General features: G+C 49.7%; 1 protein-coding gene and 1 pseudogene across 4 annotated transcripts; both read left to right on the top strand.

Annotated features, from left to right (window-relative positions):
- The first annotated feature begins 409 nt into the window (after nt 1-409).
- Nucleotides 410-8,746, top strand: LOC110145671 (uncharacterized). Of its 4 annotated transcripts, none has more exons than XR_011486004.1 (3): nt 410-908; nt 5,880-5,952; nt 8,202-8,746. XR_011486004.1 is itself a non-coding variant. In XM_070462601.1 (2 exons), the coding sequence occupies exon 2, from the start codon at nt 1,171-1,173 to the stop codon at nt 3,013-3,015; it is 1,845 nt and encodes a 614-aa protein (XP_070318702.1). In that variant the 5' UTR covers nt 410-908; nt 1,067-1,170; the 3' UTR covers nt 3,016-3,362. The 4 variants fall into 4 exon arrangements, 1 of the variants encoding a protein (XP_070318702.1); XR_011486003.1 differs by lacking the exons at nt 5,880-5,952; nt 8,202-8,746 and adding exons at nt 1,067-3,079; nt 4,625-4,707; XM_070462601.1 differs by lacking the exons at nt 5,880-5,952; nt 8,202-8,746 and adding an exon at nt 1,067-3,362.
- A 1,150-nt stretch (nt 8,747-9,896) lies between these two features.
- Nucleotides 9,897-10,880, top strand: LOC110138138 (DNA repair protein RAD51 homolog 4 pseudogene; annotated as a pseudogene).
- Nucleotides 10,881-14,388: the final 3,508 nt, after the last annotated feature.

Below are 14,388 nucleotides of genomic sequence, written 5' to 3'. Positions count from 1 at the left end.
GTGCCTTTGAGATGCAAATGACTACCTGGGCTCTCTGGAGCTTATCTAATCAGTTTGTGTTACTTGGAACTAAAGGGGAAAAAAAGGATGCAGGAATAACATTTAAAACAACAACAACAACAACAACAAAAACCTCATAACTACTGGGAATGCTCCCTCTGCCAAACTTTAATTCATAAGCTTCCTAAGGGTTCATCAAGAATAAATAATAAACCTTAGTCATCTGAGCAAGCAACTTTAATGTATTCCAACTGTTCTTTGTAAGCTACTAAGTTTATATTGGTGGGGCTTCCACCTGCCAATGCAGGAGAACTAAGAGACCTTGGTTAAATCCCTGGGTTGGTAAAATGGCCTGGAGGAGGAAATGGCAACCCATTCCAGTGTTCTTGCCTGGAAAATCCCATGTGAAAGGTCACGCTGACTGCCCCCGCCAAAAGGTCCCAGATAAGTACCAGGGACAGACATCCACCAATCAGCAGCCCGTTGCCAGGCAGACTGATGGACGCGAAGGTGCCAAGACTCCGGCCAATCAAGAAAAACCGACACGGGACAAAAGGCCAATCAGCACCCTAGAGCCTGACTCCAAGCATATTCGAAAAGGTCCCGCCGCTTCCGTACCCGCCAGGGTATATAGGTGCCGCCCCTTCCCGCAGGTTGCAGACTCCCTTTGTCTCTTCACTCACCCGCCCCCGGGAGTTCTGCCCGAGAGCGACCGCCCAATAAAGGCCTTCATCAACGGTCCTTAGAGGTGGCTCTTTCTTCCCGCGGCGTTTTCTAACATCTGGCGCCCAACGTGGGGCTCGAGGTGAGGGCCCCCGGCACTCGCCGTTGAGGCCCCCTCGAGCTCCACCGCCGCGGTAGCCCCGGACCCAGGCGGCTGACCAACTCCCCGGACGGCAGGATACGGGGTAAGTCCCCTCGGCTTTGTGGCCTGCCCTCCCTGGCGACCATCTCCTAGGGCCCAGTAACGGGTGCGCACTTACTGGGCCCTCCCGGTCACCAGCTTGTGGGGAGACGTCCCCAGCGGCTGAGTAGACCTCCGGCTTCGGCCTTTCCCGGTCCCCAGCTCGTGAGGAAGACGTTCCGAACGGCTGCACGGACCTCCGGCTTCCCTTGACACGTCCGAAGACGTTCGGACAGCGGGGGTTGCCTCCACGCCCCGTGGTCGCCATGGGATCGACAGCCTCCAAACCCGAACCCCAATACTCCACACCCTTAGAGTGCCTGCTGGCTAACCTGCGGACCCTAAGACTAAAGGGATACATCCGCCCCAAGCAGCTCACTTTTCTGTGTTCACAGGCCTGGCCTCAGTATTCCCTAGATAATGGCTCACAATGGCCAGCCACAGGGACATTAGACTTTGACGTCCTCCGTGATTTAGATAATTACTGCCGGAGAACGGGAAAATGGTCTGAAGTCCCCTATGTTCAGGCCTTTTGGGCGTTGCGCTCTCGCCCCACCCTGTGCACCACGTGCGCTCCTAGCCAAATCCTACTCACCATGGCCCCCCCGACTCCACCCTCCCGGGCCAAGCCAACTCCTCCCGTCTCTGAGTCCTCTGCTTTCTCTGTTCCCCCAGAAGATCTGGTGGCCCCCCCTCCCTATACCTCTCCCACGGCCCCCACCCCTTCCTCTCCGGTTCCTGCCCCCTCCTCCCCCACTTCGGCTCCTCTGAGTCCAGCAGCCTCCTCCCCCACTTCGGCTCCTCTGAGTCCAGCAGCCTCCTCCCCCACTTCGGCTCCTCTGAGTCCAGCAGCTCCTTCCCCCACCTCTGCCCCTGTAACTGCCCCGACAACACCTCCCCACACTTCCTCAGTTGATACACAACCGACTGAAACTATACACCCCCCTCCTACTCCCATTCTCTATCCTCCATTACCGACCCTGACACCCTCCCCATCACCAGTTAGCTCACACACACGGTCCCACGGACAGTCATCCCGAAATTCTTTTCCCCGTGCCCCGGCTCCCCTACTCCCTCTGAGACAGGTAGCTGGAGCCGAGGGCTTGGCACAGGTCCACGTCCCTTTCTCCCTTCACGACCTGTCTCAAATCGAGGCCAAGCTTGGGTCATTCTCATCCAACCCTACCCATTACATCAAACAGTTCACCCAACTGACCCGCTCATACGCCTTAACCTGGAAAGATATCTATGTAGTCTTAGGTTCCACTACTACCCTAGAAGAGCGACAAGCCATCTGGACGGCTGCTAGAGCCCAGGCTGACCAGAGACACTTTGCTAATCCCTCCCCCGAACGCCCCCCAGGGGCCGAGGCAGTCCCAGACACAGACCCTGACTGGGACTATCAAGAGACTGGGGGAGGCGAACTCAGGGTCAGATATATGGTAGAGTGCCTCCTAGATGGCATGGAAGCCACTTCTAATAAAGTGGTCAACTTCCTCAAGCTGGATGAGATCACCCAGGGCCCTGACGAAAACCCCGCTATGTTCTTGAATAGGCTGACAGAGGCCCTCACCCAATATACCAGATTGGCCCCAGACTCCCCAGCTGGAGCAGTCACCCTGGCCAGTTGTTTTATCTCTCAATCCGCCCCCGACATCCGAAAAAAACTAGCCAAGGCCAACGAAGGCCCTCAGACTCCCATACGAGACCTGGTAAAAATGGCCTTTAAAGTTTACAATGCCCGGGAAGAGACTGCAGAAGCTAACCGTAAAGCCAGACTAAAACAAAAGGCTGAACTCCAAGCTAGCCTTCTCAACCAACACACCCAGGCTCTGGTAGCAGCCCTGCGGCCGGCAACGGGCTCGGGCCCACAAAAACCCCCACCGGGGGCCTGCTTCAAATGCGGCAAAGAGGGACACTGGGCCAAAACGTGTCCTAACCCGAGACCACCCACAAAGCCCTGCCCAAAGTGCAGGCAACACGGACACTGGGCAAGTGACTGTCCCTCGGCCTCTCGGGCCCTGACCCTAGGGGGTAAGGGACCAGAGCGACCTAAGGTGACTCCGAGCCCAGACCCCACACTACAACTGCTGACCTTCGATGAAGACTGAAGCCGCCCAGACTCGGGAACCCCAATAACCCAAGCCGAGCCCAGGGTAATGCTCCAGGTAGCGGGTAAGTCGATCGACTTCTTGGTTGACACGGGGGCTACCTATTCGGTCCTTCCCTCTTTCGGAGGCACCTTACATCCTTCCCGGGTCTCAGTAATGGGAATTGACGGCCAGTCATCACGGCCCCTAGAGACCAAGCCCTTAAACTGTCAATTAGACAACTGCCTATTCACCCACTCCTTTCTAGTTATTCCTTCCTGTCCAACCCCTCTACTAGGGAGAGACATTTTAACAAAACTCAAGGCCACACTTCACCTGACCCCAGGGCCTTCTCCTTCCACAGGCAGGTTCCTGCGTTGCTAATCGGGTCCTCTAACACCCAAATAGATCCCCAGGTGTAGGATACCAAGATCCCAACAATTGCCCAACACCAACCCCCAGTCCTCATACACCTAAAAGACCCCACCTGTTTTCCGGCTCGGGCCCAGTTTCCCCTGTCCCAGCCCAACCTTCGAGGACTTAAGCCAATCATTGACCGCCTCCTGGGACAGGGCCTACTGGTCCCCACCTCATCCCCATGTAACACCCCCATCCTTCCAGTCCGTAAGGCCTCAGGGGCCTACCGACTAGTCCAAGACCTCCGACTTATTAACGAGGCCGTCGTTCCTACACATCCGCTAGTCCCTAATCCCTATACTTTATTATCCCAAATACCCACGGGCACCACCCACTTCACAGTGATCGATCTCAAAGATGCATTCTTTTCCATCCCAATCCACCCCGACTGTCAATTTCTGTTCGCCTTCACCTGGATCGATCCTGACACCAGACAGGCCACTCAACTCACATGGACGGTCCTGCCTCAGGGGTTTCGAGATAGCCCTCATTACTTCGGTCAGGCCCTGGCCCGGGACCTGGCCCTCTGCCCTCTTAGCCCTAGTACCCTGCTCCAATATGTGGATGACCTCTTACTATGTAGCCCTTCCGAAGATCTCTCAAAACAACACACCATAACTCTCCTTAACTTCCTGGCCTCCAAAGGATACCGGGCCTCACAGTCAAAGGCCCAACTCACTCAGTCCTCAGTTACTTACCTGGGATTGCAAATTACCCCCACCACCAAGGCCCTCACAACCGACCGGTGCCAACTCCTCCGGTCTATCCAGCCTCCAACTAACGGAGACCAAATCCTGTCTTTTCTGGGCCTGGCGGGATTCTTCCGCCATTGGGTTCCCAACTACGCCTCATTGGCAAAACCCCTCTATGCAGCAGCAAAAGAAACCCCAAAGGGGCCACTCTCCTCACAAAACGAGGTCACCCGAGCCTTTCTCACGTTACAGTCTGCTCTGACATCTGCCGCTCCCCTCTCCCTGCCTAATCCTAACTACCCATATCATCTCTATACTGATGAAAAGGGGGGAGTAGCCTTTGGGGCCCTGGTGGGCTCTGAGTTGCTGCCTGTCGCCTTCATCTCCAAACAACTAGACCCCACTGCCAAGGGATGGTTCCCCTGCCTACGGGCACTGGCAGCAGCAGCAGCGGTTTACATGGACGCAAAAAAGTTACTTCAATATCAACCTCTAACCATTTTCTCCCCTCACTGCCTCAGTGACCTCCTGGCTTCCAGATTCCTCTCTGACCTCAGTGACTCCAGACTACAGCAGTTCCACCTAATATTCCTAGACAACCCGCAGGTCGCCGTGGGACGTAGTTCCCAGCTGAACCCGCTATCTGCGCTTCCCTCTCTCCCGATTTCCTTAAGAGTCCCGGCTCACCAGTGTACTGAGATCTTGGACTCTCTGACACAGCCACCGCCAAACCTCTTTGCAGAGCCACTGCCAGACCCCGATATGACCATGTTTGTCGATGGGAGTTCCAAAAAGGACCCAGATGGGCGCCGGGCAGCGGCCTACGCTGTAGTCACCCTACAGAAAGTCCTTGAGGCCCAACCCCTCCCACTAGGAACAACTTCCCAAAAAGCAGAACTAACTGCACTGACCCGAGCCTTACACCTGGCAAAAAACAAAAGGGCCAATATCTACACGGACTCTAAGTACGCTTTCCTAATCGCCCACTCACATGCGGCAATCTGGAAAGAGAGGGGCTTTCTCACCACTAAAGGCTCCCCAATATGTAATGCCTCCCATATTACCAAACTACTGGAGGCCATCCCCCTGCCAAAAGAAGTGGCCATCTTACATTGCCGGGGACACCAGGCAGCTCGCGATAAAATAGCCCAGGGTAATAATTTGGCTGACCAGGTGGCCCGGCAAACTGCCCTGCAGCGAGATGTGGCCCCTCTACTGGTCCTGGAGACCTCCTTTATCCCTAAATACACCAAGGCAGAAACCAGAGCGCTACTCGCCCAGGAGGGGACACAAACACATCCTTCCGGATGGATCACCCTCCACGAAAAACTGGTCCTCCCTGAACAACAAGCCATCACCATCATAAAGCAGATCCATGACGCCCTCCATATTGAACCGCGAGCTCTCTTAACTTTCCTTAGCCCGCTCTTCTCCCCTCTTCATCTTAGGCAGGCCATCCAGACCGTACACCGCTCCTGTCTGACCTGCGCAATGATCTCTCCTCAAGGAGGGCTCCGGCCCCCCCAAGAAACCCACCAGCTGAGAGGACATCTGCCCGGTCAAGATTGGCAGGTGGACTTCACTCACATGCCCAGACACCGGGCTTATCGTTATCTGCTGGTACTCGTAGACACGTTCTCAGGATGGGTCGAGGCCTTCCCCACCTCCTGCAAAACGGCCGCAATAGTATCCGAAACGCTGGTCAAACACATCGTCCCCCGGTTCGGACTCCCTAACTCCCTCCAATCCGATAACGGACCTGCTTTTGTTTCGCAGATAACCCAGCAGGTAGCTGCAGCCCTCAACATCACCTGGCATCTTCACATCCCGTACCGACCCCAGTCATCAGGTAAAGTAGAACGGGCCAACGGGGTCCTCAAGGCCCACCTCGCCAAGCTCGCCTCAGAAGTGCGGCTCTCCTGGGTTGACCTCCTCCCCTTGGCTCTCACCCGCATCCGCACAACACCACACTCAAAGACAGGTTTGACCCCCTTTGAGCTGCTGTACGGCAGGCCTTACCTGCTGACCCATCTCCCCCCAGAAAAACCACCTCCCCTGGCCAATTACCTGCCCCTCTTCACTCGCCTGCGCTCCTTACTCAGGGAACACGCAGATCGGGTCCTGCCACAACCGAGGGACGGTGACGGCCCCATCAGACCACTGTCGCCTGGAGACCAGGTGCTACTCAAGACCTTGTCTCCCGGGCCCCTCCAACCTTGTTGAATGGGTCCTTACACAGAGGTCCTGACCACCCCTACTGCGGCCAAGCTCTCAGGCCTCGAACCCTGGTACCACGTGACCAGGCTCAAACGAGCTCCCCCAGATCTTCCAGAAAGAGAGCCAGGCTTAGACTCAGGTCCAGGGGCTTCGCCAGGACACACATACCAGTCCTCCCTAACGGGGCCCACAAAACTGAAAATCTCCCGGACCCCCTTTCCACCTGCTATCAGAACATGACAGGTACGCTTCTATTGCTTGTGCTCCTTGGTCAGACCTACGGGGGATTTGATGACCCGGCTAAAGCGAGACAAATACTGGCCAGGCGAATGGAAAAGCCTTGCGACTGCGCCAGGGAACTCTCTCTCCCAATATCCCGAGAAAAGGGTCAGACACATCCAATCAGTCAACTGCAGAGACAAAATGGCTTACAACTTTATAGGAGAGGGATATGAGGTTTCTCCAGAGGGGTACACATACATTAGAAAGGCCAATTCTTGGCAATGCGTGCCTGCTGTTCTGCCCCCAGAGCCCCTGCCCTCAGATCAGCTCAAAAATTGTTCCTGCTTAGAATATGAAAGAACTCTCCACTCTCTATGCTACCTCAAAGAACAAGCACGTCAATGCAGGGGCCCGACGAACAAAATTTATTGAACTACAACCCAGACAGGACACTTCCCTGGTTCATTGGGCCCCCACCTTTCCTCACCGGCATGCCCAAGTAAGACAGGTAAAGAGGTCTGCTAGAACCTAAAGGCACCCATACACATCTCAGATGGCGGAAGAGTCCAAGATATGGCACGAAAAAAACAAGCCTAACAAAGACTCCAAAAAGTAATGGACCATTACTTTCCAAAAGTCCATTACCATCCCCTGGCCCTGCCTGATCGGCGGGGTCCTTTACAATTAGACCCAGCCACTACAAACTTAATACAGTAACATAAAACACCCTAAATCAGTCCAGCCCCGAGTGGGCCCAAGGTTGCTGGATATGCCTAACCGTAAGAACCCCTCGCCCGCTAGCCATGCCGGTTAACCTCTCCCAACCGGTCAACACCTCTGTAGACCCAGCAACGTGTAAAGTGACACCACCCTTGCGGGTACAACCAATAAAAGCCTCAATAGGATACTGCCTAAGAGGCCAAATAACGGACAATGAGACAGCTACAGACGTGGGGGTGAGAGACTTTGCCAGCTACACCACAATACAGAACATCACCACCTCAATATGCATCCCTCATCCCCTGGTCTTTGTCTGTGGAAGAAACCTGGCCTATACTTTCCTCCCCACAAACTGGACTGGAACCTGCGTACTCGCAGTTCTGCTCCCAGACATTGACCTGATATCAGGAAAAGAACCAGTCCCCATACCCACTCTAGACCATGTGGCCGGGAGGGCAAAACGAGCTGTCCAGATGGTACCCCTGCTGGTGGGACTGGGCTTATCCACCAGCCTAGCAGCGGGGGCGGCAGGGATCGGCCTCTCACAGCACACGTACGCCAAACTCTCCCAACAGATCATATCAGATGTCCAACATGTGGCTGACACCATGTTGGAACTTCAGGGGCAGATAGATTCTCTAGCAGAAGCTGTCCTCCAAAATAGACGTGGGCTAGACCTCCTCACTGCCCGAGAGGGCGGCTTAGGCCTTTTCTTGCAGGAAAGATGCTGTTTCTATGCCAACCGCTCTGGAACAGTCCGGACTAAGATCAAAGAACTGCAAGACGATTTAGAACAAAGGCGCCAGCAGCTCCAGGAGAGCCCCTTCTGGGCCGGGCTCAATGGTTTACTCCCTTACCTCTTACCCCCCTGGGCCCTATACTCCTACTAGTTATGGGCCTCACCATAGGCCCCTGCCTCCTCCAACTTGTTTTTCGCAGGGTCCAAGAAATAGCGCAGGCCGCGACTGGATGGGCCATGATACTAACAGCTTACACTCAACTCAATCAAGAAGACATAGACCCACCTCACAATCCTGCATAAGCTGACCTTTCATCCCGACCGGCCCTGACCCCCACGTCGCCCCCGTCCAGCAGGAAGTAGCCAGAAGACAAACGTCGCCCCTTGTCCTATATCAAAAAGGCCGGGATGAAAGGTCACGCTGACTGCCCCCGCCAAAAGGTCCCAGATAAGTACCAGGGACAGACATCCACCAATCAGCAGCCCGTTGCCAGGCAGACTGATGGACGCGAAGGTGCCAAGACTCCGGCCAATCAAGAAAAACCGACACGGGACAAAAGGCCAATCAGCACCCTAGAGCCTGACTCCAAGCATATTCGAAAAGGTCCCGCCGCTTCCGTACCCGCCAGGGTATATAGGTGCCGCCCCTTCCCGCAGGTTGCAGACTCCCTTTGTCTCTTCACTCACCCGCCCCCGGGAGTTCTGCCCGAGAGCGATCGCCCAATAAAGGCCTTCATCAACGGTCCTTAGAGGTGGCTCTTTCTTCCCGCGGCGTTTTCTAACACCATGGACAGAGGAGCCTGGCGGGCCACAGTCCATAGGGTCACAAAGAGTACAGTGATTTAACACAGCACAAGTTTATACTGTAATACCCAATTCATAAGTGAGTTTTTTAAAGAGAAGCTATGAGAGCTCTATTATTGCTTGTTTACATGCTTACGTATGTATATACATATGAGATAGCGCTACCTCTGGAAAGTATTGTTAAAATTAAATTTATAAAGAGCTTTATTTAATTGACTTAATAGTAGGTGCTTACAAATTAAATGTAAAAGAAGCCAGACAAAATGAATTCCAAGTTCCCGTGAACAGGGATATATTATATTAAGTTAATACCTGACATTAAGATTAATTTGTTTGTTGATCTAATTAATATAGGCATGTCTTTAGAATCATCAAGATAAGTATAATACTTTTACTACACCTAGGTTTAATAGAATTTATATAAAGTCTTATTATATCTGCTGCAAAGAAAAATAACTTGGTATGATGAAATTTTTGAGTGAATTAAATGCAATTGAGATAAGAGCTTTTAGGTAAACTCTATAGGAATACTTATGCTCTGAAAATTATTTAAAATAGTTGCTCCAGATTTTGGTAACAATTACTTGCCTCCTGATTTTCACTAGAAATTAAGATTTTTTAAGATTTGAGGATTCAAATTTAAATATGTAATTAAAACTACTAAAAATAATAAAGGAAACATTTTACTACAGTGGGAAAGTGGGATAAATGTTTTGAGTTAAAAAAAAGGAGTTTTATGCATGGTTGGGCTGAGATTAGATTAAACTTAATCAAGCTAATGGATTTTATTATTAAAAGTTTGGAATTCCCTGGCAGTTGAGTGTTAGGCACCTTCACTGCCAGGGCCCAGGTTCCATCCCTGGTCCGGGAACTAAAATCCCACAAGGAACATGGTGCAACAACAACAACAACAACAAAAAGAAGTTGACCAAGGAGCTGCCATGGGGTCCACACCAGGCATGCCACCACTGCCTCCTGCCTCCCACACGAGGTCCAGAAAGGGACCAAGGGGTGGGGGTGGGAGTGGGGAAGTATCTAGAGAGGGCCTGGCAGATGTGCCTTAGTGGAGTAGCCCTGGACCCCCAGGGAACATGGGTGTGCTCCAGGCCAGACTGTGCCTGGGCCTCATCCAGGACATGGTCCAGCTCCTGCAGAGTGGTGGGATCAAGACAGTGGTCAGCCTGGTTTCTGCAGAACTGGAGGAGGTAGCCCAGAAATGTGGCTTTTCTTACAGGTCTCCATCACCCTGAGGTGGGTGCTGCCGGCTCAGTTCTTCACTTTCCCCTTCAACGGTGCTGATCTGTACAAGGAACTGAAGGCGTCCACTGCCATCCTGTCCATTGGCATTGGAAGCCTGGACAAACTGCTTGATGCTTATGTCTATGATGGAGAAGTGACTGGAATCACAGGAGGCCCGGCTAGCAGTAAAACCCAGGTATGTCTTCAGGTGGCTGCAAACGTGGCCCATGGCCTGCAACAGAATATCCTATACATCGATTCCAATGGCAGCCCCACAGCCTCCCGCCTCCTCTAGCTACTCAGGCCGGAACCCTGGATCAGGAAGAGCAGGCAGGAACTCTCCAGAGGATCCAGGTGGTGTGCTGCATTTGATAGCTTCCAAATGCCAAAGGTGCTGTAGGACCTTCCAGGTGCTGTGATTCAGCAGGCGAGCATTTCTTCAGGGACTCTGTAGGTGGTAGTTGTGGACTGTCCCTGTGGTGCTCATCCCACTTCTGGAAGGTTCACAGGGGGAATGCTTGGCCTTGACGCTGCAGCTGGCCCAAAAGCCCAAGACCGTGGCCCAGGACCTCAGCATGGCAGTGGCGGTGACCAGCCACCTGGCCTCAGACAGGGCCAGGAGGCAGCTCAAACCTACCCTCAAATGCTCCTGGAGCTTTGTGCCCAGCGCCCGGCTTCTCCTAGACATTGGCCAAGGCGCAGGAGCCTCAGGCTGCTGGCGCCTGGCGTGTCTGACCACATCTCCTCGCCTGCCAACAGGTTTCCAAGAAACGGTGAACACTGGGGCCTGTGGGGCGCCAGAGCAGAGCCCAGCATTACAGGGACTTCACACATGACTGAGATGCTGATTGGAAAAGAGCGAGGTATCAAGGCCCTCACGTCCCCTGGGCAGTGCTGTTCATTGCCAGCAGCCCATGGGGCTGCAGAGAAGCTCTCAGGCTGAGCAGCCATCTCAGTCCTTAGCTCCTCTCTCCAGAAACAGTGTAACTGGCAAGGGAGGATGGTACATATCAATACATCTATATCTATAGGTAAAACTAGGATTGGCTGGTATGTTAAACTACATGGAAAGCATTGTCAAATGAGTGATAAGCCTCTTCAGATTCTACATCATGCATAAATGATATTAATATAGGCATTCTAGAAATTACGTGAAGTTTCTGAAATTTGGATATGTCCTACTATAATGTTATAATCTTTGTTGTTATCTTAAAATGTCAAATATCACAACACCGGGGATAAGCTTCTTTGTCAGGAAGCATTGTGATCAGATTTTTAACTTTGCCTTTCTAAGAACTTAATCATTCATAGACAGCTTAGCTGAGGCTTTGCAGAAATGCCACATCTTCAAGAAGAGTCATAGAAAGGACATTTTGAGAACAGGTGTCTGATAACTTTTAAATCATACTGCTAAACTAGGCAAGATATTTTAAAAGTCTAATGGAAACTGATTTCATAAAACTGTTAGTAAAAAGGATTAATGGATAGGACTGAGTAAAAATTTTTTTATTTTGCCTGAAATATCACTAGCTTTTAATCCATGTTTTCACAGATGTAAGGAAACGTTTCCCCTTAAATATAGTTATGACACAGTCATAAAGTTGAAATTAATAGATATGTATAGGAACTGGTCACAAAGAATCAGACACAACTAAGCAACTGAGCAACACAGTAGCATGGAAACTGGAGCCAAAAGCCTAAGTCCGGTTACAAATGACGTAACACCAGGGCTAAGGGGTTCATCAGGTTAAAATAACTGTAGATAAAGAAGGAAGGAGAATTGTGCTATTTACAAAAGATTCTAAGGAATATTCCCTGCTCACAACTAATCAATTCCTTTCCACAATCACCCCTCACCACCCCTGTTCAGTAAAACTATCGTCACCCCTTTCCCACAAGACTGGATGGACATTGACAGTGGGATATTGTAATAGGGAATAACAAATCTGACACCATATTAGAGCTGTTTCTTTTACTTTTACCTTTGTATTCCGTTGCATTTGCTACAAATTGATCACTCAAGGGATGTTGCTTGTAGCTTAAAGTATACATAATGGCCCATCTCAGGGAATCTTTCTCCCATTCTTGAATGTTACATTAAAATACCTTTGTTCAGCTCACAGGAAACATCCTGACCTAGCCCACCTGTGAATGGCTGCAGGAAAGAAGAAATTAAAATTTCCTCTCCTGAGTCTGGTTGAAACTAGGAGATATTTGCAACAACTAATGACCTGCTTTACAAAATTGTTGTTTCTTGCATTAACAAATATGTAACTGAGCCTCTGATAAAATGGTGATATGCAGTTCCATTTGAGATCAATGATTTCAAGAGTGTAATTCTAGATATGGGAAGAAGCAACAGAGGGAATATTTTCGTGGACCAAAGGAAACTAGCAAGATAGGTGGTCCAGAGACTTTTGGCTAATGTTAATAAGGGCTTGTCCAGTAATAGCACATTGAGTGGCCTTTAAGTGCAATCTTTGCCAACCTGGGAATGAGCATTCCTAGCATTAAGGGACAAAATGGTCATGAAATGCCCCCAAAACCATGGTCAAATTTATGACCATAAAGAAGCCCTGCCAACTAAAAATCGGCACTTGCTATCTACCTCTGTGAGGATTAAATCTTGAGCCACTGCTGCTGCTAAGCTTCAGTACCCACTGAAAGGAGTTCAGAGTGGAGATTAGGAATGAGGTGTCTGTGCTCTGTGAAAAAACTGGCAGAACAGGCCTTCAGATGGATACTTTTAGATTTTATGAGCCCAAATCCTTACATTTTCTCCTATCTAGATAAGCACTAAAATTGTTCGTTGCAACATCTGCTTTGGCCATTGAGGAGAGAAATGCATTTTGAAGTACAAATGGAGTGGCTGTTGTCTGCTGGTAAAAGCGAACAGGACCCTGTGGGGACCTCTGCCAGGTTTATGATTAACCTCCTTCTCTGAACCTTTACTCCTTTTCTTGTTCAAACCTTGTTCTCCTCAAGATTGAGGAATAGCACAGAAAAGGGGACAAGATGTACAGTAGGAAGGAAGTGAAGCTGAGTAGACAAAATAATAGATGTCTACTGTAGCATTCTATTAATATTCCATTGTTGGACCACTGAAGGGGAATGGAGCTTTCTTTAATTGGGCTTTTCTTATGTATCAGGCACAGTGCTAAGCATTTTTCATTTTTCATACATAATTTCCTTTAATTGCCACAATAACTCTATGAGGCAGGTGTTAATTTTAGATTCTGGAGTTGAGATTCAGAGAGGTTTAGTGATTTGTCCACATTTGCACAGCTAGTAAGTCAAAGAATGAAACCAAGAGCATTTTAATTCCAGAGCCCATCATAGTGACTACCATCCTATATTTCCTCCCTTTCAGCTGACAAGATGTGTTGGCTTATGCTTCAGAAAAAAATAATCTCTGGAGTTTTGGTCAAGTGTACATGCAATCTATTAATATTCAAATTATGAATATAAAAATTCTCTTTGAATCAAGGACTAAAAAGCTGATATATTCTTCAGTATAAGGGCTGGATTTTGTTCAGTTTTATTTTCTTGTTAACATCTCATCTAGTGCCTCGGACATAGGGTATAGTGAAAGGCTTTCTAACTACACCTCAAAATGCTGATGGAATAAAAGATGGATAAATTTGACATAAAAATAAAAATTTTTTTGCACAGCAGAAAACAATGTAGGTAAAGTCAAAGGACAAATGGCAAGCTAAGAAAAAGTATTTGCAACATATTTCAGATAAAGAGCTAAAATTTATAACATGCAAAGAGCTTTTATAATTGAGCTTAGAAAGACCAATAATCCTGTGGTGGGGGGGGGAATGTGCAGAAGACATGGACAGCCAACTTACAGAAAGAGATGTAAAAATGACTCTTAAAACTTAGGACAAGATGCTCAGCTTCACTCTTAATAAAAGAAATACAACGAAAATTCCCTGAAACACCACTTCTACCCATCAGAGTGGCAACAATTCAAAACGCTGACACCACAATCTGTTAGTCACTTGTGGGCGCTCCGATTGCTGGAGGGAATGCAAAATTGTATGGTCTCTATGGAGCGGGATTTGGCAACATCTAACAAAACTGCATACATGCTTACCCTTTGATGCACCAATGCCGCTTGTCAGAATTTACCCTGAAATATACTTCTAACAATATGAAAATACACGTGCATAAGGTTATTCAGCATTTGTTCAAGAATAGGAGACATGTCAAATAAACTATGGGCATCCGCACAAAAGGAATGCTATGCAGATAAACTTACATCACCAGTAAAGGACAGATGTACATTGTTTGCCTCCAGATGGGTTACCCTAAGAAGAGCACAGTACCACCTATTTA

The sequence above is a fragment of the Odocoileus virginianus genome, unplaced genomic scaffold (assembly GCF_023699985.2).
Source record: "Odocoileus virginianus isolate 20LAN1187 ecotype Illinois unplaced genomic scaffold, Ovbor_1.2 Unplaced_Scaffold_6, whole genome shotgun sequence".
Taxonomy (NCBI): Eukaryota; Metazoa; Chordata; class Mammalia; order Artiodactyla; family Cervidae; genus Odocoileus; species Odocoileus virginianus.
This window is presented reverse-complemented; position numbering and strand designations above follow the sequence as displayed.

Bases quoted from the DNA above. Each gene is read 5' to 3' on its own strand.
- LOC110145671 (XM_070462601.1), top strand. From the start codon at position 1,171: ATGGGATCGACAGCCTCCAAACCCGAACCCCAATACTCCACACCCTTA.